This window comes from Bubalus kerabau, chromosome 4 (genome assembly GCF_029407905.1).
Source record: "Bubalus kerabau isolate K-KA32 ecotype Philippines breed swamp buffalo chromosome 4, PCC_UOA_SB_1v2, whole genome shotgun sequence".
Classification (NCBI taxonomy): domain Eukaryota; kingdom Metazoa; phylum Chordata; class Mammalia; order Artiodactyla; family Bovidae; genus Bubalus; species Bubalus kerabau.
In genome coordinates this window covers 24,204,098-24,231,969 of record NC_073627.1, presented here as the reverse complement: position 1 = coordinate 24,231,969, position 27,872 = coordinate 24,204,098, and the positions used below count along the sequence as shown (strand labels likewise).

The 27,872-nt window shown below is 55.7% G+C and overlaps 2 protein-coding genes across 4 annotated transcripts; both read left to right on the top strand.

Moving 5' to 3' along the window:
- Positions 1–271: 271 nt before the first annotated feature.
- STARD3 (StAR related lipid transfer domain containing 3) lies at positions 272–26,215 on the top strand. 3 transcript variants are annotated; one of them, XM_055575992.1, is made up of 16 exons: positions 326–397; positions 10,316–10,537; positions 12,808–13,086; positions 18,548–18,625; positions 18,981–19,058; positions 19,186–19,239; positions 19,639–19,756; positions 19,960–20,058; positions 20,288–20,343; positions 20,713–20,805; positions 21,461–21,523; positions 21,693–21,788; positions 22,155–22,234; positions 22,320–22,424; positions 23,450–23,543; positions 23,947–26,215. In XM_055575992.1, the coding sequence occupies exons 3-16, from the start codon at positions 12,859–12,861 to the stop codon at positions 24,049–24,051; spliced, it is 1,347 nt and encodes a 448-aa protein (XP_055431967.1). In that variant the 5' UTR covers positions 326–397; positions 10,316–10,537; positions 12,808–12,858; the 3' UTR covers positions 24,052–26,215. The 3 variants fall into 3 exon arrangements, with proteins under 3 accessions (XP_055431968.1, XP_055431969.1, XP_055431967.1); XM_055575993.1 differs by lacking the exon at positions 10,316–10,537 and having other exon boundaries at positions 272–397; XM_055575994.1 differs by lacking the exons at positions 10,316–10,537; positions 12,808–13,086 and having other exon boundaries at positions 272–397.
- Positions 26,216–26,360: 145 nt separating this feature from the next.
- On the top strand, positions 26,361–27,590 carry TCAP (titin-cap). Its single transcript, XM_055575995.1, has 2 exons — positions 26,361–26,518; positions 26,747–27,590. The coding sequence occupies exons 1-2, from the start codon at positions 26,409–26,411 to the stop codon at positions 27,135–27,137; spliced, it is 501 nt and encodes a 166-aa protein (XP_055431970.1). The 5' UTR covers positions 26,361–26,408; the 3' UTR covers positions 27,138–27,590.
- The last annotated feature ends 282 nt before the right edge of the window (positions 27,591–27,872 follow it).

The following is a 27,872-nucleotide window of genomic DNA, read 5'->3' as shown; positions in this document are numbered from 1 at the left end:
TCCTTGAAAGGACCCGTCCCCACCCCTCTCCCCACAGGCCTCCCCTGGGGAAGATCCTTTTTTCTCCATAGTGCCAGGCTTTCGTGGCCCAACAAGGATGATGTCTCTGGGCTTCTTTCCAATCCCCCCTACCGTTAGGAAGCTCTTTTCAAGCCTAACTTTGGCTTCAGTCCCCACTTCCGGACTTCGGGGGGTGGGGCCCGAGGGCTTGGGGGCGGGGCTGAGGAGAAGGGGCGGGGCTGCAGTCCTACGCACGTCCCGGATCGCTCTCGGGGGCGGACTCAGTGGCGGAAGTGGCGTCGGGAGATCTCTTTCCGTTCGGAGGCGTTGCTGGGGCGGCGGAGTCAGATTGCGGTTGCGGGTAGGAAGAGCTGAGGTCGTGGCTGACATGGAGCAGGTGGGTCCGCAAGAGGTCACTGGGACCAGGTGGTGGTACAAGGGCTACGTCTTGCCAGCGGATCCCGTCTCCCTAGCGGGTGTCCGTTCGTGGTTCCGTCCGACCCCTCCCACACCCCCTGCGCCCCACGTTCCGCCCCCTTCCTCAGCTCCGCCCTCTTCCTCAGCTCCACCCCGCGCGAGGTTAAGGGGTCTCCGGCGCTGACAGTCCGCGGCCCCCCCACTCGAAAGAGTCCGGGAAGGGCGTCCCGGATCGCCCTCCATAGCTTTTCTTTTCACTGTGAGGGGGTGGTGTCTGGGTATTAAGAGCAAGAACTGGATATGGGGAGGTGTCAGGGTTAAGAAGGCAATGGCACCCCACTCCAGTACTCTTGCCTGGAAAATCCCATGGATGGAGGAGCCTGGTAGGCTGCAGTTCATGGGGTCGCTAAGAGTCGGACACGACTGAGCGACTTCACTTTCACTTTTCACTTTCATGCATTGGAGAAGGAAATGGCAACCCACTCCAGTGTTCTTGCCTGGAGAATCCCAGGGACGGGGGAGCCTGGTGGGCTGCCGTCTATGGGGTCGCACAGAGTCGGACACGACTGAAGTGACTTAGCAGTAGCAGTAGCAGGGTTAAAAATGAGCAGGAAACTATCTGCAAGATCCTGTAGGTCTCCGTCTCACTGTCATCTGGGCTCCCTCAAGTTCCTTGGGAAATGGCAGTGAATGACTTCTTAATGGACATCAGAAGGGCTCTTTGATATCTTTCTTGAGTTCTTAAAGGTGCATAACACCAGTGACACTAACTCGTAATTGAAATAGTGGATATGTGCCCCTTCCCCCCATTTTGGCTTCCTCCGCGTTAGCATCCCCTTATTTTCTTCCTACTACTCTGACTGCAGAAGTACCGTTTCACAGTCTCCTCTTGCCCAGCCCCTTATTCTGTACACTTAATCTGGATGGTCTCATCTACTCTCATGGTTTCAGCTTTGTGTCTGTGTGTGTTCAGTGGCTCAGTCGTGTGTAACTGTGACCTCTTGGACTGTAGTTCTCCAGGCTGCTCTGTCAGTGGGGTTATCCCAGCAAGAATACTGAGGTGGGTTGCCATTTCCTCCTCCAAGGACCGAACCTGAGTGTCCTGCGGCTCCTGTATTGGCAGGCGGATTCTTCTTTACCACGGAGCCACCTGGGAAACCTGGCTTCGACTTTAGGATACCAGAAAGGCACCCAGATCTCCAGCTTCAGCCAAGCCCCTCCCTGGAGCCTCAGGCTTGGCCATCCAGCTACCAGTTGGATGGCTCTGCTTCGGCTGCCACTCAGTCTGTCTGAACGCGAACTTATCTTGTCCCCTGCAGATTCATTTGTTCTCAACTACCCCATCCTAGCCAGAAACCTGAGAATTATTTTATACTTCGTCTTCTTTCTCAATTCTCATATCTAAGAGGTGACCTAGTCCAGTAACTTCCTAACATGCTTCGCACCTGGTCCCATGCCTCTGACTCTGTTGTCGGCACCTTGTTGATGTGCTTCTCACCAGGATGATTGCGGTGACTGAACTTCCAGTTCACGGCCGCCTGCAACCCAGTGTCCCAACTGTAACTCTTGTGGTCCTTGAAAAAGATGTCTCATAATGTCACTTCCTTGCTTAAAACCCTTGGTTTCCCAGTGCCTATGGGAAAGGCTGAATCTTTAGCACAGATTACACGGCTCTGTCTCCTACCCTATGTGTACCCTGAGGTCCAATAATATGACATTGCAGGATGTGCTTGCCCACACCTTGCCATTTTGTGTCTCCATGGCTTTGCATGCACCAGCCCCACTGCCTAGAAAGTCCCTTTTCCTCTTATCTGCTGCCTACCTTCTACTTGACCTTTAGTGCTCTGCTCAGGCAGCCTCACCTCTGGATCACCGCCCCTGCCCAAGGCTAAATATTGTCCCATCTGAGTCCCTGCAGCACCCTGTCCATAATAGCCTGATGATGAAGGATACAGACTCCTGAACTGGACTTCCTGGGTCCCAGGACTATCTTATGATATTGATGAAGGCAGTGCTTCAGTTTCGTTTGGCAAATGGAGATAGTTCTGTGCCTATTTGGTACAGTTATCGTGGATTAAATGAAATAGTGTGTTTAGGGCTTAAAACAATGAGCACAGGCATGCTCAGTAAATCAGTGTTAACTATTATTACTGTTTACATAAGAAGGATAAAGAACAGTGATTCTGACTTTTAATTTTATCAACTGCTTGAGAATAGTTGATGTGGCTTCTCATTCTGCCTCAGAGCTCCAAAGCCTGACTCTTTGTCAGTAAATAAAATGCTGGGGTAGAGGGCATTAGGGGCAGGATCTGGGTGAGGATTCAAAACAGTAGAAGACCTAGATCCCATATCATTCTGCTCAGGAAATGAATCTGGAAATGGATAAATGTTAGAGGCCAGGCTGGTGGCTCAGAGGTTAAAGCGTCTGCCTCCAATGCGGGAGACCCGAGTTTGATCCCTGGGTTGGGAAGATCCCCTGGAGAAGGAAATGGCAACCCACTCCAGTACTCTTGCCTGGAGAATCCCATGGACGGAGGAGCCTGGTAGGCTACAGTCCACGGGGTTGCAAAGAGTTAGATAGGACTGAACGACTTCACTTTCACTTTCAAGCATGAGTTCTAGAGAAATGTACACAGAACTCTGGGAACCCAAGGAAGAAAAAGGCCAAGAGTAACTTCCCAGAGAAGCTGACAGTTAGGGGCCCTCGGTGAGAGAATGAGTACCAGCGGGAGGCAGAGACCAGGGTGGGCTCAGAGAAAGGAAAGCTATATCCTCCAGTTGGAGAGCTCCTTCAGGGGAGGGGGCTGAGGTGGGCATGAGGGCAGATTCCTTTCTTCACCTGGCTGCGAAGAAGTATCCCCTCGGGTTAGGAGCCTGCAGAGACCATGCCCTGGGGAGGTCTGGAGGCTTGGTACCCATATTTGGGGGCAGGGCCCTAGGGGTAAGGTCAGCACGCATGCCTGTGGGCTGGGCCTGTGTTTTAAACCAGATTCTGGGCTTCTGTTCAAGCCCGGAGTGCCCATCTTCCTTGCCTCTGGCTGATGGATGCAGAGGCCTGGGTCAGATGGCTCCTCCTCCCTGTGGCTTTCCTGACCTCCCCCACTCTAGCCTGGGTCAGATGCTCCTTTCTCTGGGAGCCCACAGTCCTTTGTTCACCCCTCCCTGAAAGTGCTGATCACAGCGTGGCACTGTGCCTGTATCTGTCAGCCTCCCTTCCCAGATGTGGACCCCCTGAGTGAATATCCCCAGGGACCAACACAGTGGCTGGCATGCTGTAGGCTCTCAGTTTACCTGCTGTGGTGAACCGAGCTCTCCGACACTCGGACTTGTTTGGGGGAAAGGGTGTGGGTGAGACCAAAAATTGTGTACATTTGACAGTTCACACTTGTTGCATTCAACGACAGAGATTGTTGGCCCCATTCTCAGACAGAGAAGCTGAGATTTGGGAGGTGAGGTCAGGTTCACTCAGCAGGAACTGTCTTCTGACTCCAGATCTACAACCATGTCCCAGAAACTGCCCTGGGCTCCCAGTCCCCAAAGGGACAGCTGCCACATCAGTGGGACAAGGGACAAGGGAGGTATACCATCCTGCCTGTTGTATGTTCCTCTGAGCTTTTTCTGCCTGGGAAGGGGCTGGCCAGTGCTGGGAGGAGTCTGTTCTGAACCACCCCCACCCCTGCAGGGCCCTTCTGTCCCCTAGGCTCATAGGACTGAGATTGCCCTGGAAGATGGACCAGCCCTTTCCAAACTGACCTTGAGAACTCAACCTCATTAGTCCTGTTTTATCCAACAGCACCGATGGGCCTGACTCACCAGCCCTTGAGTGGGCTGGGGTCGTAGAGTCACAGAGCTGGGGACATCTCTGACATTTAATAGGGCCTGGCATGTGGAGGGAGCTGAAGGGCTGAGTAGATCTCAGTTTGATAGGATTTTCCAGTAAGTGAAAGTGAAAGAAAGAAAGTGAAAGTGAAGTCGCTCAGTCGTGTCTGACTCTTTGCGACCCCATGGACTGTAGCCCACCAGGCTCCTCTGTCCATGGGATTTTCCAGGCAAGAGTACTGGAGTAGGTAGCCTTTCCCTTCTCCAGGGGATCTTCCCAACCCAGGGATCAAACCTAGGTCTCCTGCATTGTAGGTGGATTCTTTACCAACTGAGTCACAAGCAAAGCCTGTAAACTGTACTTCAGAACCTCCTGGGGCTGGGCAGTATGGGAGTGCTCCGTGATGAATACGGTTTCTGTTTCGGCTTGACTAGGCCCTGTTCACTTCCTCAGAAGGAAAAGGGAAGTAGCCTGGCTTGGCCTCTGAGATCTTACTTGTCACTGCTGCTGTGTCCTGGGCTCTTTAGGGGCATAGTTGCCTGCTTCTCCAGGGAACTTCCCAAGCCGTCTGGGTGGGGCAGAGTAGGGACTAGGAAGCCAACTGTGCTGAGGCTGATGGCATAGGTCACCGATCCCTGAACTACAGGAGAGCCTAATATGTACCATCCTGGGTCAGCTCCCTGAGATCAGGGCCCATCCTACCATCCAGCAGTACTGATGGACCCTCAGTTTGGGCAGAGTGCCGTGCTGCACGTGCCTGACCCAGGGCCCTGCCTCTAACACTGTTCCCATGGCCGCTGATAGTAGTCATAGCTGCTGTTAATTAAGCACAGGCACATTGCAGCTGTTGTTTCTAATTCTTTCAATAGCTCTGTGATGTGGGCACTCTACCATCCCTGTTTTACAGATGAGAAGACTGAGTTTCAGAGAGACTCAAAGGCCCACAGAGTAATAAAGAATGACCTTTGGCTTTTGACTCCAGGTCTCCTGACCAACCCTCAAATCTATGCACTTTCCCTTATTCCAGGGTGATCCATAGGCCAGTGAACCTACTTGACATGTGCGTGGCCAAACACTGTGACCTGAGCCTCAAGGGCTCGAGGAGAGATGAGTTTGAGGCTAAAGTCTAGGGGTGTGGGGATTGAAGTGCTGAGCCAAGGTCCCGAGATCTGGGCTTGGGGAAGCCTGAGCTGAGAGTGAGGTTTGTCCAGGAGGCAACTTTTGAACTGGTCTCTAAAGACTTAAGAGTTCCTCCCAGGGGAACTAGAGGTATGAAGGGAGACCCAACTGGCCATGGTGTATCCTGGGAACAGCCAGTGGCTCGAGAGTATTGGGGGAGGGGTGTCAATCCCATCACAAGAGAGGAGTGGTGGGGACCCTCGCTATCCTAGGGGTTTAAACCTACCCCCAGGCCTTTCCCTGTGAGTCTGGGCTCAGAGAAGAGGAGGGGAGCAGCCACCCTGCTTGAGGCTGCCTGGGAAACCAGTCCTCCTCCTTGCCTGCTGGTGGAGGAAGGGCCTGGGCTCTGGGTAACACGAGACTCCAACTGAGGGTGGAGTCCAGTCCAGCAGAGGCTGGTCTGGTGGGGCCGCTCCTCCAGGATTGGGTGTGAGTGTGTGCAGGAGCACCTGTACATGTGATGTTGCAGTTGTTCAGCACACTTCCTCAATATTTGCTGTGAGACTGCTGCCGGAACCAGACGTGCAGCCGTGAGCAGGCAGGGTGTCCCTGATCCAGTGGGAGAAGACAGGCAGGAAGCAGACCAGTAAACATATAATGTCTGCAGTGATGGGTGCCATGAAGAAGGAAGCAGGGTGAGGGAATGCAGGCTGGGGCTGAATAGAGGGTTCAGGGAAGGCCTCTCCAGAGAGCAGGAACATTGCAGAGACCAAGGGGAGGAAATCCAGACACGACAGCAGGAGCAAGGGTCCTGGGGTAGGAGCGTGCTGGATGTGTCCACAGGGCAGTGTGGCTGGAGCAGAAGGCACCAGGGGAAGAGGAGGCTTGTAGGCCAGGATGGGGACTTTGGCCTTTAGTGTGGGGGAGCTGAGGCTGTTGGAAGTTTGGGATGTCGAGGAGGTGCAGCCTGACGTTTACTGTGGTCCCTCTGTCTGCCGTGTTGAGAACGACTTGGGACCAGGGCAAGGAGGCAGTCAGGAAGCTGTAGCAAATGTGAGATTGTGGCTCAGGCAGGGTGCTGTTAGTGGTGAGCAGTGGCAGATACTGGCTGGACTTGGAAGGATTTGTTCATGGTTTGGATGTGGAGGGGAAGGTGCTGAGCTGTCTACAGGCTCTGGCTGTTAAACTCTTAAGGGTCTTTTGACACCTCGCTCCCCACAGGGCCTGAAGGTGGCCACATTTAGGTTTGCCCAGCACTAGGGGAAGCCCACGTGCCCCTGGGGTCAGCTCCGCCCTGTCCAGGCTGTGGGCAGGCCTCTCCAAGCTTCAGTCTCGTCACCTCTACAGCTCCCGGCAACGGATGCCAGGAGTGAAGGAGAGGATGTCTGCAGGGGGCCAGCCGGGGCCACTGCCAGCCCGGATTGCTTTCTTCTGGCCCGTCTGGATCGTGCGCAGGCCTGTTTGGTCTGCTGTCCTCCTTCCCTGAGCCAGCTTCCTCCCAGGCTGGCCAGTGGCAGAACACAACCCGAGACCAGCCTCTTCTGCACACAGAGCCTCTGTCTGCTGCCCGTCTGTGGATTCTCCATTAACCTGGGCATCAGCAGAGTCTCAATCCAGAGCAACCCCAGCCCTGGCCTGAAGCCATCCCACAGAGGCTGTCAGAACTCGAGACTGTTTCCACCTAAGATGAGACAGGGGTCATGTTAGCTAACCCTTCCATAGCAGTCACTCTTTGTTGGGGACTGTTCTGGGTCCTTATGTGTAAAAAGTTGCCTAAACCTTGTAATACCTCTAAGAAGCAGATACTACCATTACCCCGTTTTATAGAGAGGAAAATCGAGGCACAGAGAGGTTCAGTGACTAGTAAGGTGGGAATCCAGGCTTCCCCGGTGGCTCAGTGGTAAAGAACCCGCCTGCAATGCAGGAGTCGCAGGAGACCCAGGTTCAGTTCCTCGGTGGGGACGATCCCCTGGAGGAGGATGTGACAACCTACTCCGGTATTCTTGCCTGGAGAATCCCACGGACAGGGGAGCGTGGCATGCTATAGTCTGCAGGGTTGCAAAGAGTTGGACATGACTGAAGCGATAGCATGCTCGTGCATACAAGTGGGGCACGTGTTTGGAGCCCACGTCTACTGCCCCCTTGGCCTGGGGAGAGGGTTTGGAGATGCCGCACTGCTCTGAGGTGAGAATCATTTCTGGACATAGATGAGGTGTTCGTCTGCTCGGGGTCACAGAGCCTAGCTGGTGGAGGGAGCTCTATCTGGAACCTGTGTAAGTTGGCCTGACATTCCATGGGAAGCTGGGCAGAGGAGAAGGGGAGAGGCCCGCAGAGGCGGCAGCGGCAGCCGTGGCTCCTGTCTATGCAGCCCTTACTCTGTGGCATCGGGCTGTTCTCCGTGCTCTCCACGCACCGCTGTCTCCTCTGATCCACCAGGCGCCCCAGGGTCAATACAGGTATCCCCCAGTCCCCATTTCCAGGTGCAGCCTCGGAGTCTTGCCAAGTGAGTGACAGACATAGGCGCATTGCAGACTTGCTTTGGTCAGGAAATGTCAGCCAGAGACTGGCAGAGAGGTGGTTGGAGCTTCCAGCCCAGGGTTTGACTGAGGCCTGGGAAGAGCCCTGTCTGTGCCCCAGCCACCTAAGAACTGGAAATCGAGCCCTGGGGGAGGTTGGGGGATCAGGCACCAGTGGGAAGGGGTAGCATCAGAGGTCAGTCCGGGCTTCCCCCCAGAGCCTGTGCAGGGAGCCAGGACACCCCCCGCCCACCTCCCCAGGAGCACACGCTTGCCTGGAGCCTCTGTAACTTGGCCCATAGCTCACACAAAGGAGGAAGCCTGGGCTGAAGCCTTGGACAGCTTGCTCTGGGTCATCTGGCACATGAACTGTGGAGCTCAGATTTGAACTCAGGCCTTTGGGGGCAGTTTATTACACATCACTGTCGTGTGTAAGCCCCCACCCCCCAACACCGCACACCTCTCACCTGAACGGCCTTGCCCACCCGCTTGCTCCATCTCCACCCCCACCGGCCAAACACCAGCCATCCTTCCCCTAACACTTCCCTAAATGCCTGTGGGGCAGCAATCATTGGTAGTAATCACAGATGGGAGATGCTGCCTTTTATTGTGGGAAAGCATGCACAGCATAACATTTGCCATTTTAGCCACTTTTAAGTGGACAGTTCTGTGGCACTAAGTATATTATCATTCCCCTTATTTAATGCAACTAAAGAAGCTGATTCTCAGAATGTTCTGTTTGCCCCAGTCGCAAGACTGGTGAGGGCAGACCAAGGGTCAAACCCCGGCCTCAGAGGTACCAGCTGCCTGCTGTCGTCTGCTGAGTGGGGACCCACCCAAAAGCTCTTGCTGCCCCCTGGCTAGCGTTTCCTGGGGCCAGTCAGAGAAGGCCTGGAAGTGGGCATGAGGGGCCCCCAGAGCTTTCCCTGCGCCCAGAGACCTGCCTGGCCTCCTCCTCCCGACCCCTCTTACCCTTCTGACCCAGGATGAGAAAAACCAACAGTTCCCCCCCACCACCACCCCACTCGCTCCAAGCAGCTGAGCTTCCACAAGCACGTCAGGTGTCACGTCTGCAGCCAGCCCAGGCCGACTTCTTCACGCCACACGTGCTGCTCCCCTCCTGACACCTCTGAAGGTGCTGGGGAGGGGCTGGTGACGGCAGGTGGTGGGCTTGGCAGGGGGGTGCTGCTCCCAGGGGGCTGGGTGGCAGCCCTGCCGCCCCCAGCCTCCTGCGCTCGTTCGTGCCTCCCCTGTCGGGAGGGTGGAGGCCAGCCTGCCCTGCCGGCAGCCTCCTCCATCCTCCCGGGCCAGTGTTCTGGGGACTGTTGAGAGCAGTTCTAGGCCAAGGTGGTTTTCATATCTGGAGCTGGCAGGTGGTCTCAGGGAACTCAAAACTTTTTGACGTCATCTGAGTGAGTTTTTCAAACCACACCCATGGAGGTTCCTCAGGGTGACCCCGGATGGAGTTTGAGGGAAGGCTGACTTGTGGGGCTCTCTGTGGCCACATCCTATGGCAGGACCTATACAGTCCTGTTTTTATTCATTTTATTTATTTACTGTCTGGACTGCGAAGCTTGCAGCATCTTAGTTCCCCAGCCAGGGACTGAACGTGTGCCCTTGGCCGTGAAGGTCTTAACCCCTGAACCCTCAGGTAATTCCCAGTTTTTTTCTGTTTTCTTTTTTTTTTAATTAACTTATTTTTTAATTGAAGGATAATTGCTTTACAGAATTGTGTTGGTTTCTGCCAAACATCAACATTTATGTTTTTTTTAATTAAAAAATCATTTTATTTTAAATTGGAGGATAATTACTTTACAATATTTTGGTGGTTCCTACTATACATCAGTATGGACCAGACGTATAAACGTGTCCCCTGCCTCTTAAACCTCCCTCCTGCCTCCCTCCCCACCCCACCCCTCTGGGATGTCAGGAGCACCAGCCCTTGCTGCATTGCACAGCAAGCTCCCACTGGCTGGCTGTTTTGCATGTGGTCCTGGGTACTACTGCTCTCTTTCAGCACTGCTCTCTCAAGTCATCGCAGCCTCTTCCTCCCCTGCTGTGATCATGAGTCTGTTCTTTATGTTTGCATCTCCTTTGCTGCCCTGCAAATATATCTGTTTTATATATTGAGACCCTAGGTAAGGTTTTTTGGTTGATGTTAAGTTTCTCTTAAAAGGGTTTTTTTTTTTTTTTTTAACGGACCTTTTTCCTGGAGGTTCAAGAGGGAAGGGACATATGTATACCTATGGCTGATTCATGTTGATGTTTGACAGAAAACAGCATAATTCTGTAAAGCAATTATCCTTCAATTAAAAAATAAATACATTAAAAAAAAAAAAAATGGACCATTCTCCCAGATAGGGAAATGGAGGCTTGCTAAGAAGGACTTGCCCAAAGTTTTTCAGGTCTAATGGCTGCCCCTGAACTCATTCACCTCTTCCAGCTCTTGCTTATTTGGATGCTGAGTTTCTTTCACGGAGGAGGGTGACGCAGAACCCTGCTCTCTCCGACTGTTGGCTGGAAGCCCTCAGCCCTGCTGCAGAGCCCCCTGTGCTTGGCTCCCTCACCCCCTGCACCCCCGCGTCGGCAGCTCTCTCGGACTCCCCAGCACCTCTGCTCTCGGCCCCCCTCTGTGTCTCTCACTTCCACGTGGTCGTCTGGGTGTGTGAGTATCAGTGCTGCTGTATGCCAAGTGTGTCTCACACCCAAGCTGCTGCCACCCAGGTCCTGTCCCCAGAGAGGGAGGGAGAAAGCCAGGGGGCAAGACTAGACAGACCCGGGAGCAGACAGGGAGTGGGGAAGCCACAGCACCCTGCAGTGAGCCAGGGAAGGGGGAGAAGGTGAAGGCAGGTAGGAAAGGAGAGAGAGACACATAAGAAAACCAGAGAGAGAGTAATCTGATGGGGGTGGAGAGACACTCGCAGATGGGAGAGAAGTGGAGAGGAGGACCCAGAGAGGGGGCGGAATAAAGACAGACGTGGGAGGGGGTACAGAGACACTTCCAAAGAATGGTGAAGAGGTAGCTTGTGAGAGAGACAGGAGAGGAGAGATGGAGACAGGTCTGGCAGAAGACGAGCGGGCTATTAGAGACAAGGAAATGTCACCCGCCCTGGGGCTGCGGCTGTGTCACAGTGAGGGATGCTGAGCGTGGAGTCTGACACCAGATCCGGCTGATAGATGTTGGGGGGGTCCCATTGGCAGCAGCCTCTTCTGGCCCCCTCTTCTGGCTGCCACCTTCCAGAGCTGGTCCAGCTTTCCTTCAGTGTCCCCCAGATGAGCTTAGCATGGGCACTCCGAAAGAGTAGTAGAGGCTGGTGCTTCTGCTGAGAACAGTCAGTCCTGACTGTTGGGTTGGCACAGAGGTAGAGGGATGGGTGAGCCGGCTTGCTCAGAAACCCTTCTGGCCACAGAATAGGGGCTTGTTTTCGACTTAGTAGCAGAAGCATGGAAGAGACCAGACAGCAAATGTGTGGAGGGGACGGACGGCTATGGTGGGGGGACCGGTTAGATCTTGGCCTTCCCAGGATCAAGCACAAAGATCCAGGGCTCCCCTTCCAGTGGCCCCCAGACCTGCCCCCTGGTTCTGCATGTGAGAAGACTCAGGGTGACTCTTCATGGGGTCCCAGAGACTCAGGCCCCACCATGCTGCTTCAGCTCCCCTCTGCTCTAGCCTAAATTTTTCCTTCCCTCGCCTGGGGAACAGGGCCTCTGAGGGTCCCTGCCAGCAGATTGGTAGAGCAAGGACCATAGGCCTGGGGGCTTCTCAGCAGGGAGGGAGTGCCCCACTGCCCACTTTGTCTCTCGGGTTTATGAGGGTTTCAACCTCATGGTCACATGGGCAGGTAAGGCATGGATGGTCATATCCATTCACCTCCTGGAGCCTCTGCTGTCCTGTGTGAGGAATAGGAGGAACCATTCTGCCCTGTGTGGACATGGAATGCAGTGAGATTACTGGAGAAGGTGAAGCCCGGTAAATTCACTGGGACTGGGGAAGGAGGGTGCGAGGCTGTGAGGAGAGGGCCTTGGAGCTGCCAGTTGAAGGACTGGGGAGATCTGGGTGTAAGGCCCCCAAGGCAGGACCAGGCTGCCGCTTAAAGGGACCTAGAAGGCCAGGGTGGCCGTCATAGTGAGATGATGGGGCCCCATCTTGCAAGGGCCACCATGAGGAGGATGTATTATCCTCAGACCAGCGGGGAGCCCTTGGAGGGTTGTGAAGAGGGAATGGCAGGATCTGATTCATGTTCTGAAAAGCTTTTTCTGGCTGTCTAGAGGTGGTTGCTGTGGGTGGGGGGAGAGAAAGCCTGGAGACGCGCCCACCCATTAGGAGCAGGAGAGAGCTGGTTGGGCCTGAGGCGGGGGTGAGAGAAGGGACCAAGATTTCATCCCACCATCCCTCCGGGGCTGGCCTGCGCAGAGACACTTCTCTAGGAAGTCCCTCCCAGTTGCCATGGATCAGGGGGTGGGAGGGTAGGGCTGGCTGCTGGGAGGGAATGTGGCTTTGTGCTTGGAAAACAAAGAACAGAGCTTGGGGCTGACTTCTCCTGGGGGTGGGACCGACCCAGAGGCTGCTGACAGGCCCAGAGGCTGAACTACAGGGCAGGGCTTGGCAGGAACAGGCTGTGGCCCCAGGGAGGACCCAGGAGGCCCCCAAGGGTGACCATGGGGCTGCAGGATTTTGCCTGGGGTTGGGATGGGGGGGTGAAGAAGCAGGACAGAGGGAGAAGGATGCTCAGACCCCTCCAGCCTGGAAGTCAGGCCACAGAGGGAAATGAGGCAGAGAGGGCCCTGGGCCATAGAGTTAGGCGGAGGGTGGGGGGCAGATGTGTTTGAAAACAAATCGGGGTCCTGGGGCTGCGTTTGAAGGGACGAAGGAGGTTCCTGAGTGTTCCTGGACCCTGACCCCAGGACCTGACCAGCCACCCTGCCTCCCTGCAGCCGTGCTGCTGAGGCCCAGCCCAACCCGGCTGGAGGTGGGGGCCCGCCAGGATGAGTAAGCTGTCCGGGGACCTGCTGGCCCGCGACCTGGAGCGCAGCCTGCCGGCCGTGGCCTCCCTGGGCTCGTCGCTATCCCACAGCCAGAGCCTCTCCTCGCACCTCCTCCCACCGCCGCTGTCGGAGAAGCGCCGGGCCATCTCCGACGTCCGCCGCACCTTCTGTCTGTTCGTCACCTTCGACCTGCTCTTCATCTCCCTGCTCTGGATCATTGAGCTGAACGTGAGTGGGAGGAGGCTCGGGGCACAGGTCAGATTGGGGGAGGGGTATTGCCCGGGCCTCGGAGGGTTGCATCTGGGGGTGTGTTGATTTCCGGGTAAAATGAAGAATGAGACTAGAAGAATAGCTGTTCTCATCTTCCAGAGAGAGAAACACAGAGACGTTAAGTTGCTTATCCAAGGTCTCTCAGCAAGTGTGTGAAGAAGGCAGGGCTGGAACCCAGACTCGCGCCCCAGGGTCTGAACCCAGAACTCACACCTTTGCACCACACTGGCCCCTAGTGGACACTCTTGAGAAAGGAGGCGGGATCCCAGAAGGCTCTGGTGGAGCTATCAGAGCCTTTGTCTTCTATCTGCTCTACATTGCTCTCTGGCTTAGTTCATTCATTCATTCATTCAGCAAACATTTCTGAGTCCCGGCTGTGTCCCAGGCGCTGTGCCGAAAGCGGAGGGAACAGTGGATGGCAATCCGTAAAGACTCCCAGTGACGCCCAGCTTTCCTTCCCCACCTTGGGCATTCTTCCAGTGTCCCCAGTTTTGGCCTCTTGGTTTTGGTGAGATTCCACCTAATGGTTTGGAGACAGAGCTGCCTGTCAGGGTGGAGTCTGCCCACCCCCTACCCCTGCCATGCAGCGCTTGGCCAGCTGGCAGTGGGACCTAATCTCTGGGTGCTGACAGGGCCTGATGCAGAGGCAGGAGCATGGAACCAGGGCATCCTGGGCTTGGTCCCATGTCCCAGCTTCTGCTCTATAGCAACTGTGTGAGCTCAGTGAGGGACTCAGCCTCTCTGAGCCTCCCCTTGTTCTCCTTGTGCAAAGTGGGTCAGAGTTCTGGATGGCAAGTGTCCTTCCTCCAGGTCTCAGGCTCAGTCAGTTCAGTCACTCAGTTGTGTTCGACTCTTTGTGACCCCATGGACTGCAGCACGCCAGGCTTCCCTGTCCATCACCAACTCCCGGAGCTTACTCAAACTCATGTCCATAGAGTCGGTGATGCCATCCAATCACCTTATCCTCTGTCGTCCCCTTCTCCTCCTGCCTTCAGTCTTTCCCAGCATCAGGGTCTTTTCCAATCAGTCAGTTCTTCACATCAGATGGCCAAAGTATTGGACTTTCAGCTTCAGCATCAGTCCTTCCAATGACTATTCCGGACTGATTTCCTTTAGGATGGACTGGTTGGATCTCCTTGCAGTCCAAGGGACTCTCAAGAGTCTTCTCCAACACCACAGTTCAAAAGCATCAATTCTTTGGTGCTTAGCTTTCTTTATAGTCCAACTCTCACATCCATACATGACCACTGGAAAAACCATAGCCTTGACTAGACGGACCTTTGTCGACAAAGTAATGTCTCTGCTTCTTAATATGCTGTCTAGGTTGGTCATAGCTTTTCTTCCAAGGAGCAAGCGTCTTTTAATTTCATGGCTGCAGTCACCATCTGCAGTGACTTTGAAGCTCAAAAAAATAATGTCTCCAACTGTTCCCATTGTTTCCCCATCTGTTTGCCATGAAGTGATGGGACCGGACGCCATGATCTTAGTTTTCTGAATGTTGAGTTTTAAGCCAACTTTTTCACTCTCCTCTTTCGGTTTCATCAAGAGACTCTTTAGTTCTTCGCTTTCTGCCATAAGGGTGGTATCATCTGCATATCTGAGGTTATTGATATTTCTCCCAGCAATCTTGATTCCAGCTTGTGCTTCATCCAGCCCAGCATTTCTCATGATGTATTCTGCATATAAGTTAAATAAGCAGGGTGACAATATATAGCCTCGACGTACTCCTTTCCCTATTTGGAACCAGTCTGTTGTTCCATGTCCGGTTCTAACTGTTGCTTCTTGACCTGCATACAGATTTCTCAAGAGGTAGGTAAGGTGGTCTGGTATTCCCATCTCTTTAAGAATTTTCCACAGTTTGTTGTGATCTACACAGTCAAAGGCTTTGGCATAGTCAATAAAGCAGATGTTTTTCTGGAGCTCTCTTGCTTTTTCGATGGATGCCGACAGATGTTGGCAATTTGATCTCTGGTTCCTCTGCCTTTTCTAAATCCAGGTTGAGCAACTGGAATTTCACAGTGGAAGCCTGGCTTGGAGAATTTTGAGCATTACTTTGCTAGCATGTGAGATGAGTGCAATTGTGTGGTAGTTTGAGCATTCTTTGGCATTGCCTTTCTTTGAGATTGGAATAAAAACTGACCTTTTCCAGTCCTGTGGCCACTGCTGAGTTTTCCAAATTTGCTGGCATATTGAGTGCAGCACTTTCACAGCATCATCTTTCAGGATTTGAAATAGCTCAATTGGAATCCCATCACCTCCACTAGCTTTGTTCATAGTGATGCTACCTAAGACCCTTAGGCCTTTGCATGCCAGGATTCCTGGCTGTAGGTGAGTGATCACACCATTGTGATTATCTGGGTCATGAAGATCTTTTTTATGTAGTTCTGTGTATTCTTGCCACCTCTTCTTAATATCTTCTGCTTCTGTTAGGTCCATACTGTTTCTGTCTTTTACTGTGCCCATCTTTGCATGAAGTATTTCCTTGGTATCTCTAGTTTTCTGGAAGAGATCTCTAGTTTTCTTGAAGAGATCTCTAGTCTTTCCCACTCTTGTTTTCCTCTATTTCTTTGCATTGATCACTGAGGAGGGCTTTCTTATCTCTCCTTGCTGTTCTTTGGAACTCTGCATTCAAATGGGTGTATCTTTCTTTTTCTCCTTTGCCTTTTGCGTCTTTTCTTTTCACAGCTATTTGTAAGGCCTCCTCAGACAACCATTTTGCCTTTTTGCATTTCTTTTTCTTGGGGATGGTCTTGATCACTGCCTCCTGTCACAAACCTGTCACAAACCGTCTCAAGCTCAGGGGTCAGGAAAACAATGACTGTTGTTACAAAGGAGGAGCTTAGAGAAGGAGCTGGTTTAGGGGTGAAGTTTGATTCTGGGCATGTTGAGCTGGAAGGCAAGGCAAGGCTTTGAGGGTGATGCTCCTCTGTGCACAGAGGTGAGCTGGCACCTTCAGCAAGAAGGAGTCACAGCCATGGGGGACCTTACAGACCATCTTACTGATGAGAGGGCTGAAGCTCAGCGAGGTTCATGGTCATTTGAAGAGTTCCTGAGGTCTTAAACTTTATTCCTTTGGACAATCCCCTTGGGCTTCCCTGGTGGCTCAGGCGGTAAAGGATCTGTCTGCAGTGGAGGAGACCCAGGTTTGATCCCTGGGTTGGGAAGATCCCCTGAAGAATGGAATGGCAACACACTCCAGTATTCTTGTTTGGAGAATCCCATGGACAGAGGAGCCTAGCGGGATACAGTCCATGGGGTCGCAAAGAATCGGACACGACTGAGCAACTAACACTTTCACTTTCCAGCGTCAAAGCAGGCACTAAAATTCACCCACATCCTTCATTAAATGTATGTATAATATTTTCTTGACAGAAAAGAGCTGAAAAAATGTTTGGCAATTTTACTTTGGAATCTGTATGGCTATACTGGCTGTAATAGCTCAACAGTCGTCATGCAGACTTGAAAATGCTTGTGGAGTGAGAAAATCTAACCTCCAAATTATTTTCAAATTTGACAAAAAGATTCAGAACGCTGAATTTAACAGTTTAGAGAATTAACATCATGTTTCTCTTGGTGGACAATTAAAATTTTATTAGTTTTTCAATTTTGCCATTTTCATACTTTGAAACATATGTATTTTTCGTTTTTTTTAATATTTATTTACTTAGTTTGACTTATTATTTACTTACTTGGGGAAGGAAATGGAAACCCACTCCAGTATTCTTGCCTGGAGAATTCCATGGACAGAGGAGCCTGGTGGGCTATGATCCATGGGGTCGCAAAGAGTCGGACACGACTGTGCACACAGCACTTATTTGACTGGGTCTTAGTTGTGGCACATGGGATCTAGTTTCTTGACCAGGGATTGAACCTAGGCCCCCTGCATTAGGAGCACAGAGTCTTAGCCACTGGTCCTTAAGGATCACCTTACTGATGAGAGAGCTGAGGATCAGTGAGGTTCAGGGTCATTTGAAGAGTTCCAGAGGTCTTAAACCTTCTTTGGATGATCCCCTTGGGCTTCCCTGGTGGCTTCACCAGGTGGACCACCAGGGAAGTCCCTATTTTTAGTTTTCTAACAGACTGTGTGTTGCCCAGTGTATGCAAGGACCCTGACCAGGCTGTAAGACCGGCGCCAAGGTCTTGCAGCCAGAGCTGGCAAAACAAGGGCAGGAACTCTACTGTCCTGAGTCCTGATGCAGTGGGCTGGCCAGTGGGTATGCAGGCAAGGGAGAGTTCTCTGTAAAGAGAAAAACTGTGGAAGAGAGCTCTGTGGACAGAGCTGGAGCTCTGCACCCCACCTGCAGCTCTGACTCTGGATCCCAAGAGGGCGTAGTCTGAGGAGTAAGAGGAGGATCAGGCTGGGGTGGGTTGTGATGTCAGCAAGGCGTTTGACTCCATGGGGCGCAGAGTGGTCTTGAGGCTGAGGCATTTGATGGGGATGCACCAGGGCTTGAGACTCAATGAGGGGCTGTCCAGATGGCTGGCTTTTGCCCTGAGCATCAGAATCACTCAGGAGCTTTACAGCCATTCCAGATGCTCGGCTCACCCCGAGATTCAGACCCAGCATCTCAACATCTGTATCTTTAACATCTCACCCCCCTCCACCACCCCAATTCAGATCATCTTCCAGAAATCAGAAGCCCTAATCTAGGTAATCGTGAAGGGTCTTCCCCTTCAGGGCTCCCAAACTCCATCCCCCAGAGTCCCCTTGTGCCCCTCTTCTCTGGGAGCTGGCACCCCACCTGCAGAGGCACAAGCCTGCCACCCCATTCCACCTGAGGCATCAGGCTGCAGTCTAGCTCTCAGTGGGCATCCGGACTCCTTACTCCCCAGCCAGGCTCTCAGGGATCCCATTGAAAATGTGTGGGTGGCTAGGGCAAGGGCAGAGGCAAGGACCAGTCTGCTTACTCTGCATGCCATCCTCTCTAGCAGTTTGATGGATTTTGCCCATTAAGTACAAACCTAATCAATCGATTTGCCACCTGGGGCTCTGTCTGACACCACTGCCCACCCTTGGTCCCCATCACCCCAGATGGATGCTTGGCTGGGAAGATGGAGCACCGCAGTGGTGGGAGGGAGAGGAAATCATGGGAGAGGCCAGCTCCCAGCTCGCTGTCTGCCAGCATAGCGCCTGCATAGGGCCCATCACCTCCCAAGGCCCTCCAGGCTTGCCCCTTCCTAGGTAGTGTGCTCACGAGTGTCAGGAGGCTCAGCTCTGCCTATCTGGACTGCCTGGATCCTTAGAGGAACAGTCTCAGCACTGGGGTCTCAGGCCCCTGGCTGAGCTTTCCTGGTGCCTCGGGGCTCCTCAGGTGGTAGCTGAGCATTTACAGCCTCTCCTCCAGGTTCCACCTGCCCTCTCTGGGAGGACAAAGGGCAGCCCTGGGGACTTGGTCCTACCCATCTCTCTCTCTTCCAGACCAAGACAGGCATCCAGAAGAACCTGGAGCAGGAGATCATCAACTACAGCTTTAAAACTTCCTTCTTTGACATCTTTGTGAGTGGCCTTGGAGATCCTGTGGGCAGAGAGGGAGCAGGGACAGGGTTCTTTGGCTGGATTTTCTTCTTCCTGCAGCATGCATCCTAATCTGATCAGGGAGCCCTCTGTATTCAAGCCTGTTCCCAAATGAGGCCCCACTTTCAGAGAGCCCCAAGTGGGAGGGGAAGACAAGACCCCCATCCGAGGAGGTCACATGTAATCCCCAAAAAAGCACTGACCTGGCCTCGGCCATTCCCTGCCAGGGCGTGCACACTACATGGGGATCCTGGGGGAGCAGGTTGGAGGGGCGGCCAGCCTTCGGCCAGGGTGGGGCCCATGGCTGCCTTTGACAGCTCCCCCACTTCCCTGCCAGGTCCTGGCCTTCTTCCGCTTCTCCGGACTGCTCCTGGGCTATGCAGTGCTGAGGCTCCGGCATTGGTGGGTGATTGCGGTAAGATGCCACTTTCCTGGCAGCTCTCGGGCCCTGGTTGGGCTGGCTCATGGGATGGGATGGAGGAGAACTTACTCCCCAGGCTCCGTCTTCGCTCTGTCTGTCTCTCTCTCCCTCCCCTGGACAGGTCACCACGCTGGTGTCCAGTGCATTCCTCATCGTCAAGGTCATCCTCTCTGAGGTCAGTGGCTTGGGGTCTGGCTGGTCTGGTGGGCATCTGGCCTGCGGGATGGGCTCGTCCCAAGAAGGGACTGCTTCTCTGACTTTGGGTTTCTGTCCCTGTTGTCAGGGTGGGATGAGGAGGATTCCTGTCCTTGGCTTTTTCTAAGGGGTCAGCTTCACTGGCTTTGCCCACTTGCCCTGCTGAAACCCTAAGAACAGAAAGTTCTTCCTCCAGCCTGACCTTAGTGTATCATGCTGTAGAATTCATTAATCCCTCCATCTCAGAGGCATGTGCCACAGGGGGGGCCCAAGCAGCTGGTACCAGGAGTGGGGTGTAGGCCAGAGTCAGCAGCCCCGGGGTGGGGCTCTGGGTCTGGGGTGGCCCCCGGCTGTGGAGCTCAGCCCCCTCCCTCCGCAGCTGCTCAGCAAAGGGGCCTTCGGCTACTTGCTCCCCATCGTCTCCTTTGTCCTCGCCTGGCTGGAGACCTGGTTCCTTGACTTCAAAGTCCTACCTCAGGAGGCTGAGGAGGAGCGATGTGAGTGCTGGGGGGTGAGGGGATGCAGCGAGGGTCACCCCCACCCAAGAGAGGAGAGTTTCTGGCATGAGGGCCAGTTCTGAGCTCTCTTGCCAACTCTGCCTTCAAGAGCCTTAAAAAGAGCCTGGGCCAGGGGACCCTAGGCTGCCAAGGCATAGATTGTCCTTGGTCTGGGACAATGGCTGCCCACGTCTGCCCCCCAGGGTACCTTGCCGCCCAGGCTGCTGTCGCCCGAGGACCCCTGCTCTTCTCTGGCGCTCTATCTGAAGGCCAGTTCTATTCACCCCCAGAATCCTTTGCAGGTGAGGGTTGGTGGGTGGGGGAACTACCTCCAGGGAGGGGCTTTATGAGGAGCAGGATGGCTGGGTCTGTCCTTTCTCGTCCTCTGTCAGCTCCTTGGGGAAAGCGAGCATCCCTCTCCCACACACAATCTTATCCCCCCACACACCATTGCACTTGTACCCCAATCCCTCACCCCCCACCCCTTCTCCCCACCTCTTCCCGTTGTCCCCCATGCTTGTTTTTCTGCAGGGTCTGACAATGAATCCGATGACGAAATTGTTGGGAAGAAAAGCTTCTCTGCCCAGGTATTTGGCTGCCTACCCCTACCCGGGGTGGGCACCCCAGAGAGGAGCCAGCACTGGGCTCGGCCAGCTGGGCAGGGGCTTCCCAGAGGAGGGCAGACCTTATGCAGCCTGAAGGCCTGTCAGTGTCCATCTGAGTGTCTGGCTCACTGTCAGTCAGGCCCAGTGGTCCCCTTCCTGCCTGGGCCCTGGGGTAACAACCACAGCACCTGGTCCCCGGGAGCTCACCGGGCGCAGGAGACCAGCCCAAACCCTGCATCTGGACATCCAGCTGAATCACGCCTTTGAAAGAGATGTGTGGAGTGTCTAGAGAAAGACCCAGAGGGGTGCAGCTCCCAGGCTGACCACTTCCTGCCTCCCCTCCCTGGCCAGGAACGGGAGTACATCCTTCAGGGGAAGGAGGCCATGGCGGTGGTGGACCAGATCTTAGCCCAAGAAGAGAACTGGAAGTTTGAGAAGAATAACGTAAGAAACTTTTCTCCCACGGGACCCTGAGAGTTGGCTTGTAGGGAGTTTTCCCTCCCTTTTCTGAGGCCTGAGAAAGAAGCCCAAAGATTGCACGGGTTGGAACCCTATTTCTGCCCAGGGGAGGGGGCTGGGCCCTGGGGTCAGCCCCTTGGCCTGGATTGGACATTTCTAGCGCCCCTCCCCTGCTCACCCCCGCCCCCCCCACGACCCCGCCCCTGCTGCTCTGCTGCCTCAGCTCCAGTTTGAAGGGGAAGCCAGGCTTCTGTGCTGTGTCCGGTGTTTTGTTTCATGACCAAAACAATATTATCTAGAAAGATGGCAGAGAGCTTGGAAAACAGGGGGAAAACATCCCCGTCCCTTTCTCTGGCCAGTTCCCCTGGCAGCCTCGGCGGCCTGGAGAGACAGGCCTTTGTGGTTGCAGCCGCAGCTGTGCTCCTGCCTTTTAACTTGATATCAAAAGCCTTTCTCTCCTCATGGCAGGACATTTGTCATAACCACTGTTTTTTAATGGTTGCTCAGATATCCCCCAAACTCCTAAAGTTTTCTCCTCTGAGCTGTTAAAATCCTGCCCTGCCCGTCACCCATTCCTGCCCTCAACCCGGCCCTCTTCTACCTCCACTTACCTCCTGGTGCCCTTCTGTCCCTGCCATAGGAATATGGGGACACTGTGTACACCATCGAGATTCCCTTTCACGGCAAGACCTTCATTCTGAAGGTGGGTGATGGAAAGAGTGCTCTGGAGCTTCTTGCTCTGCCTGGGACTCCATCCAGGAAGGGCCTGGTGGTGTGGGGACCCTCCGGCAGGTTTCTCCCACCCAACAGGAAAGGGCTGGTGTGCCCAAGTACATCTGGCACCATCCAGCCCTCTGCCCGCCCTGCCCCAGACCTTCCTGCCCTGCCCCGCGGAGCTGGTGTACCAGGAGGTAATCCTACAGCCTGAGAGGATGGTGCTATGGAACAAGACAGTGACCGCCTGCCAGGTGAGCTGAGCCGGCGGTCCAAGCCTGGCACCCCTCGGGGAAGAGCCACCAGGCAGGTGAGGGCTTGGTCCAGTGTGAACAGTGAACCCCCTGGGGACCCGGGTCGCAATACTGAACTACTCTGGGCCTCAGCTTTCCCATCTGTAAAATGGGGATGGTGGTAATAGGTTCCTCCAAGAGAGGGTCTGGAAGATGGAAGAATGAAATGCTCAGAGTGCTGGGCCCAGTGCCCATGAATGGAAGTGGCTCCTAATTACGGGGCCTGAGCAGAGAGCCGGCTGACCTGGGGGCTTTCCTGAGATGCTGGGCCCTTCCCCGGGGTTTTCCTGGGGTGGCTGCACCTTACGTCTGCCCTGACGCCCGCAGATCCTACAACGAGTAGAGGACAACACCCTCATCTCCTATGATGTGTCTTCAGGGGCCGCGGGTGGCGTGGTTTCCCCCAGGTGAGCCCCCCTACCCGCCCCCTCAGGCAGGCCTCCTGCCCTTGGACCTTCTACGCACCCCCCTCATCTAATCATCCCCCTCCAGGGACTTTGTGAATGTCCGACGCATCGAGCGGCGCCGAGACCGATACCTGTCCTCGGGCATCGCCACCACACACTGCGCCAAGCCCCCGACGCACAAATACGTCAGGTGAGCTGAACCTTGCCTGGAGCCATGCGCACTGGCTCCTCCCCTCGTGGCCGTGAGAACAGGGCAGGACTGGTGTGTACAGCTGGGCACTTTCTCCTGCTGAGGTCGCCTTCCTGTCCCCGGTCCCACTGTCCCTAATCCTGCTTATCTGGAACCACCACCAGGCTCAGGGGAGCTCCAGGGTAGACCGAGGATGGCGATTAATAGGGGCCAGCCGGGAAGGGGGCTGGGAGCCATGAGGTGGCTGGTCTAGGGGACCAGCACAGCAGGAGGCTCTGTGTTCTGAAGCATCACCTTCCTGCCTTTCATCCCCTTCTCCCTGTCCCTTGGCCTTGCATTACCCTCATGGTGCTTGGAGGTACCCAAAGGAAGAAGCTTGAGTCCTCTGCCGACTGTTCCACGGCCTCCTCCAGCCCCCCTGCTCTCTAGTCCTAGCGCTGTGGGTGGCCTCCTCCCAGATACCCGACACTTCCCCTTCTGTCTTGGGGTTCTGCAGAGACCGCTGTTCTTTGCGTGTCAGCCCGGGGCTCTGGTCTCGCCACCACCACAGTGTTTGCTGGGTGATGGGCAAGCTCGTTTCCCCTCCTGACGCCAGCTCCTTTATCTATGGAGGCAGGGGAGCTGATGGGATGGGAATCCTACCGCTCAGGCCTGAGGCCTCCCAAGAGGGCGCCCCCTCGTGGAGCCCCGCGGCTCTGCACTGCTCCCAGAGCTGGGCCCCTTGAGAAGTGCTCACCCCCACACTACCGGAGTCCCTGGACAGACTAGATGAGAGCTGGAAGGTGGTACACGCCCTGCCCCTGGGGCTGTGCAAACATCGACCTGCTGTTGAAGGAGGATTTGAGCACCCCATGGCAGGTGGGGTGGGGGGCTGTATCCTGTGGCCTCTGGGACACCTGTTCTGGCCCTGCTCAGACCAGCAGCTCCCTTCCCCCTTCCACCCTAGTCCAAGGTGGGTCAGGGCAGAGCGGAAATCAGGGGTTTCGCCTGGCTCCAAGGTCCCCTACCAGTGCATCTCTCCTCAGGGGAGAGAATGGTCCTGGGGGCTTCGTCGTGCTCAAGTCGGCCAGTAACCCCCGAGTCTGCACCTTCATCTGGATCCTTAATACAGATCTCAAGGTGGGCATGCTGGGGTTCCGAGGCAGGCTCTGCGGAGTGGAGGGGACTGTGCTGTGTGACCTTGGGCGTCCCTGCTCCCGGCTTCCCTGCTCTCCGCCTCCTTTCTTTCTCTGAAACTGGGGGTAGGGTCCAGATGGTCTTCTCGCCCTGAGGCCCTGTGCCTCCCCTCTTTACCTCTGACTCCTGAGGCCTGAGGAAGGGTGGCTGGCTGCCAGCCCACCCCCTCCCAGGTCTATTTGTGTGACTCGTGCCAAGACCTGGGTACAGCATGTTCTTCCTACCAGGGGTGGGGGAGAGGGCAGTCTCGGCTGCATGCCAGAGTTGCACCTGCATTCGGGCACCAGTTGTTGAGGGGGAGCCCCTGCTGAGGACCAGCCTTCCTGGAACTTCTCGCCTCCCCCAGGGCCGCCTGCCCCGGTACCTCATCCACCAGAGCCTCGCAGCCACCATGTTTGAATTTGCCTTCCACCTGCGGCAGCGCATCGGAGAGCTGGGTGCCCGGGCATAAAGGTGCCTCCTCGCCACCCTGCGGGCCAGGGTCCTGTTGCCACGGCCTCCAGAGCCAGAGAGGGGCACCGCTTGGGCTTCCTGCTGCCCACTGAGGACCTGGCCTCAGCAGTGGGGAGGGGGGAGCTTCCTCCACAGCAGCGCTGTGACCTGAGCTCCCGCCCTACACCGAGCTTCACTGCGCCTGGGGGTGGCCATGGCCGGCTGAGGGCTCAAGCGCTGGGACTCTGCTGCTGGGCCGAATGGGTCTTTCCTGCCAACTGTTACATGGCCTCCCTGCCTCTGGGAGGAGGAGACCCGCTGTCCCCTACCTGGCCTGGGGCGGGGTCTGGAACAGGAGCCACGGACTCAGCGGGAGAGGACCCTGGCCAGGACCAAAGTTAGGGCAGCTCATCACCAGTGTGAAGGTGTGGGAGCTCCTCTCTCATCATGGTTTTTTAGGATTATTTAAAGGGTCTGGGACCTTTCTCCACTTGCACTTCCACTTGTAGGGGTGTGGGTGGCAGGTGGGGGTGGTGGGCACTGGCAGGGAGCCTGCCCCTCCCAGGCTCTCTCCAGGTTGCTGCCCTCCACCCCCACCTCCCAGTGCCTCCTTGGGGACCTTTGTAATTTGAGCCAATTAAAAACAGGAACTCAAAAAAAAAAAAACCAGCCCCTGCAGCCTGGCCTCTTGAGAGTGAAAAAAAAAGGGCAGCACGCAGGGCCTAGGGGAAGGAGCCCTGCTACAGCCTACACAAGACCTGCCCTCCCAGAGCCAGAATAGAGCCAGCTGGGACTCAGTTCTCGAACCGCCTCCCTGCCCCCCGCCCCATTCAGCTGGTCAGATAAGTGGTCAGAGAAAAATTCCCTGTCTACGGGCAAGGTCTCCTGCTAAGGAAGGTTAGGTTAAGGTCTCCAGCCCAGGATGGGGAGGTGGGAGGTAGGGGGAGACCTGGAAGGACCCCAAGTAGGCCTCAGCTGATCCTGGGGTCTGCAGGTTTGGCGGGGAGGAGCCTGGAGGCGAGGCCTGGGCTTCTGGGTCACTGAGGCACCTCTGGGCTCTGCTCACCTCCTCTCTCTGCCCATCACATTTGGGACCACTGGGAAATGGCCCTCCTTTCCTCCCTGCAGGCTTCCTGAGGGGCTGACTTGCTTAGACTCAGGGGTGGGGGTGTTGCCTCCTGGGCCCGGCTAGGCATGTGACCCCGGGCAGGTCTGCCTGCCTGAGCCTCCATTTCCTACTTTGCTAGAGCTGTGTAAGATGAAAGCCGCCAAGGATCGGGTGTAGTGCTCAGTAATCAAGAGGGCACCCACGGGCCTGCCTGCTAGGGTCTCATCACAGCCTCTGTCCCTGGCTTTCCTGGTGCCCTTTGCTTTGTCCACTCAGTGACACCCCCGCTGTCCTCCCCCGTGCCCTCCCCGTGTGCCAGCTTCCTGTCGCACACGCTGCTGCTCTGGGGGCGGGGCTGTCCCCACAAGCCCTTCAACTGGCTTGCTCCCTGGGGACCAGAGCCAGGCCCCGCCCGATGGCACCTTGGAGCTGGCAGCCCCCAGAGCTCTTCTGGTAAGGCCACTGTGAACAGAAAGTGAGGAAAATGAGGCCCAGAGCGGGTGGACGCCGCCCCCTACTCACACAGCCTCATTATGGCTGATTTGGGGGCTGGAGCCAGAACTGGCTGCCACCCACTGGAACTGCTGGAGTCCCATCTCACCCCAGCTGAGTTGGGGGTAGAGTCGGGGGCTGCCTCCCCGCTCGTTCGTGTCCAGGATCCCAGGGGTGGAATTAACTTCCAGTGCCCCTGCTGGGGAAGTGGTTGGGAGCCAGGCCTTTGGGGACAGACGCCTGAGGAATGGCACTGTCCCTTTTGGTGGAGGGGCACGGTCGGGGGTGTGACGTGCCCTTGAGCCCAGGCAGAGGAGAGCAGCGGGGACAGGACCTGACGGCCTGGTACAGCGCCCAGAGGAGGCCTTGGTTCCTACTGTTTCCCGCTCTGTTTACAGACAAGCCGCTGTCCTCCCTGGGCGAGGGGAAGGGGTGGGGCAGATGGCAAGTGCCAAGGTGGCACGAGGCTGGGCATGTGCCTGGTCACGGGTAGTGTCTGAGGAGTGTCAGACACCTGGAGGTGTCACTCTGGGGACCCCTGCCCCCACGGGAGCATCTTGATCTCTTCAGAAGCTGACCTCTGACCTGGGGGCAGCCAGAATCCGGGTACCCCCCCCCAGCCCTGCCCTGGGCTCAGAGTCCCCCATCAGTGAGTCTTGGCTCTGCTTATAGCATCTGACGCCAGAGGGGCTGAAAATAGCCCCTGAAAGAGGGGGAGGAGGGGGCTATTTAAAGGGCCTGGGAGGAAGAGAGCCCAGAGGGAGTGAGCAGTCATCATGGCCACTTCAGAGCTGAGCTGCCTGGTGTCAGAGGAGAACTGTGAGCAGCGAGAGGCCTTCTGGGCTGAGTGGAAGGATCTGACGCTGTCCACAAGGCCTGAGGAGGGGTGAGTGCTGGCCAGTCAGGGGTCCCCCATCCTCTCAGAGCACCTTTCCTGAGACTCATGAGACCAGAGCACAAAGCCTGGGAGAGGTTTTGGGGGTGGGGGTCAGGAGAGTGCCTGCTGGGGAAAGTGGAGTTGCTCCTCCAGCAGCCCCAGGGAGCTCTGCTGCCCCGCTGGTGAGTGGCGGGCAGCAGCTCTCGGGTTCAGTGTCCCTTCACTTCTCCTTCCCAGTTGCTCCCTGCATGAGGAGGATACCCAGCGGCATGAGACCTACCACCGACAGGGGCAGTGCCAGGCGCTGGTGCAGCGTTCCCCCTGGCTGGTGATGCGGATGGGCATCCTTGGCCGTGGGCTGCAGGAGTACCAGCTGCCCTACCAGCGGGTGCTGCCTCTGCCCATCTTCACCCCCGCCAAGGTGGGCGCCAAGGAGGAGCGCGAGGAGACCCCCATCCAGCTGCAGGAGCTGCTGGCACTGGAAACAGCCCTGGGAGGCCAGTGCGTGGACCGCCAGGATGTGGCCGAGATCACCAAGCAGCTGCCTCCCGTGGTGCCTGTCAGCAAGCCCGGCACCCTTCGTCGCTCCCTGTCTCGCTCCATGTCTCAGGAAGCACAGAGAGGCTGAAAGGGACCGTGACTCGGGCTCCACTGTGCCTGCCCTGGGCTGGGCCCTTCCTGGCTAGGACCATGGAGGGGAGCTGCTGGTCACGGATGCTTCGTAGTTTGCCCAGAGTTGGGGGCTAGGGGAGGAGGGAGCCAGAGGCCAGGATGCCTGGATCTCCTGAGTTCCCAGAGGGAGGGGAGCGGACGATGGGCACAAAAGGTGAAGAGCTGGGGGCCAGCACAGCCAAGTACCCCCAGTCCCAGGAGGAAGGGCAGAAGAAGCTGATGAGGGCAAGAGGTCCCTTAGAGGAGTGACCCCAGCCCAGATTTCAGCTTCAGAGAAGGATGAAGAAAAACTGTAAGAGAATCTGAAGTGCTCTGGGAAGGAGACTGGAGGGAGGGGGACGTGAAGAGGCAGAGGCAGGGTGGAGCCCCCAGCGCCCTCTGTTAGTGCTGCAATAAACGCTCAATCACGTGCCAGAGTTTCGTCTCTTTCCTTGTGGTTGAGGGGCCCACCCGTTGGTGTCCCCACCAATGCTCACTTCTGGGAACAGGCCCTGCATCTCAGCTAAATATGGCAAAATTGGTGGGTCACCCCATGCTTGAGGGGAGGGGCTGTAGGGACAGAGCTGTAAACAGGGTGGCTATCTGCCTAGTCCCCCTGACTGCTGTGAGCCCTGGCCTCTGCCTCTAGTTCTCTGGCACTGTGCAGTGCCCAGGAGGCCAGTTGGCATCTAGGGTTTGTTGAAATGATCTC

Coding starts and splice junctions, on each gene's coding strand:
- TCAP (XM_055575995.1), top strand. CDS start 26,409: ATGGCCACTTCAGAGCTGAGCTGCCTGGTGTCAGAGGAGAACTGTGAG. Junction 26,519..26,746: donor TCCACAAGGCCTGAGGAGGG/GTGAGTGCTGGC, acceptor TCTCCTTCCCAG/TTGCTCCCTGCATGAGGAGG.
- STARD3 (XM_055575993.1), top strand. CDS start 12,859: ATGAGTAAGCTGTCCGGGGACCTGCTGGCCCGCGACCTGGAGCGCAGC. Junction 13,087..18,547: donor TCTGGATCATTGAGCTGAAC/GTGAGTGGGAGG, acceptor TCTCTCTTCCAG/ACCAAGACAGGCATCCAGAA. Junction 19,059..19,185: donor GGCATTGGTGGGTGATTGCG/GTAAGATGCCAC, acceptor TCCCCTGGACAG/GTCACCACGCTGGTGTCCAG.